Source organism: Carlito syrichta, unplaced genomic scaffold (genome assembly GCF_000164805.1).
Source record: "Carlito syrichta isolate Samal-C Ts95f unplaced genomic scaffold, Tarsius_syrichta-2.0.1 Scaffold111688, whole genome shotgun sequence".
Lineage (NCBI taxonomy): Eukaryota > Metazoa > Chordata > Mammalia > Primates > Tarsiidae > Carlito > Carlito syrichta.
In genome coordinates this window covers 9,343-10,403 of record NW_007055784.1, presented here as the reverse complement: position 1 = coordinate 10,403, position 1,061 = coordinate 9,343, and the positions used below count along the sequence as shown (strand labels likewise).

General features: G+C 62.4%; 1 protein-coding gene across 1 annotated transcript in view; it reads left to right on the top strand.

Moving 5' to 3' along the window:
• Positions 1-1,055, top strand: part of LOC103273250 (calponin-2-like) — a gene marked incomplete at its 3' end in the record, with an annotated part of 5,346 nt that extends 4,291 nt beyond the window's left edge. The window contains exon 5 of the mRNA XM_021718571.1: positions 825-1,055. Within this exon, the coding sequence (XP_021574246.1) occupies positions 825-1,055 (231 nt within the window). The remainder of the gene's footprint in view (positions 1-824) is intronic.
• Between the last annotated feature and the right edge of the window lie 6 nt (positions 1,056-1,061).

Below are 1,061 nucleotides of genomic sequence, written 5' to 3'. Positions count from 1 at the left end.
TCCGCTCACCTCAGCCTCCCAAAGGCGCAGGATGACAGGCTGAGCCACCGAGCCCGGCTGGTCCACCCAATTCAGGTTCCGGCCGGACGCAGGGGGCTGACGCCTGTGTCCCCAGCACTTTGGGAGGCCGAGGCCGGAGGATTGCTCGAGGCCAGGAGTTCCAGACCCGCCTGGGCAACACAGCGAGACCTCATCTCTACAAAAAATAAGAAACAAAACGAGCCAGGCTTGGTGGTCCTGCAGTCCCAACTTCGTGGGAGGCCAGAGGGGAGGCATTGCTGGAGCCCAGGAGGTCAAGGCTGCAGGGAGCTATGGTCGTGTCACCACACCCCAGCCTTGAGGGAGGAGCAAAACCCTGACTCTAATTTTTTCTGTTTTTGAGTCGGAGTCTCCCTCCGTCACCCAGGTGGGAGTGCAGGGGCACACTCATGGCCACCCCAGCATCGATCCACTGGGCCCCGGCGATCCTTCCACCTCAGCCTTCCAAATACCTGGGACCACAGGTGTGCGCCACCACACCTGGCTAATTTTTTATTTATCGTAGAGACGAGGTCTCAACATGTTGCCTGGGCTGGTCTCAAACCCCTGAGCTCAGGCAAGCCTCTCACCTCCGCCTCCCAGAGTGCTGCGATGACAGGCGTGAGCCACCACACCCGGCCTCAATTATTCTTTTAAAAAAAGAGTGGTCTTGGCTGGGAGAGTCCCCTCCGCGTCCTGCCCTGTGCGTGCAGAGGCAGGGCCAGGAGGTGACACAGAAGCCAGGGATGGGGCCTGGGAGCCTCCGTCTACTGCCCCTGACGCTCTTGCCCCCTGCTCCTCTCCAGGTGGGCATGACGGCTCCGGGCACCCGGCGGCACATCTACGACACCAAGCTGGGCACGGACAAGTGTGACAACTCCTCCATGTCCCTGCAGATGGGCTACACACAGGGCGCCAGCCAGAGCGGCCAGGTCTTTGGCCTGGGCCGACAGATCTACGACCCCAAGTACTGCCCGCAGGGCCTGGCAGCTGACGGGGTCCCCTTGGGAGCCGGCGACTGCCCCGGCCTGGGGGACTCCCCC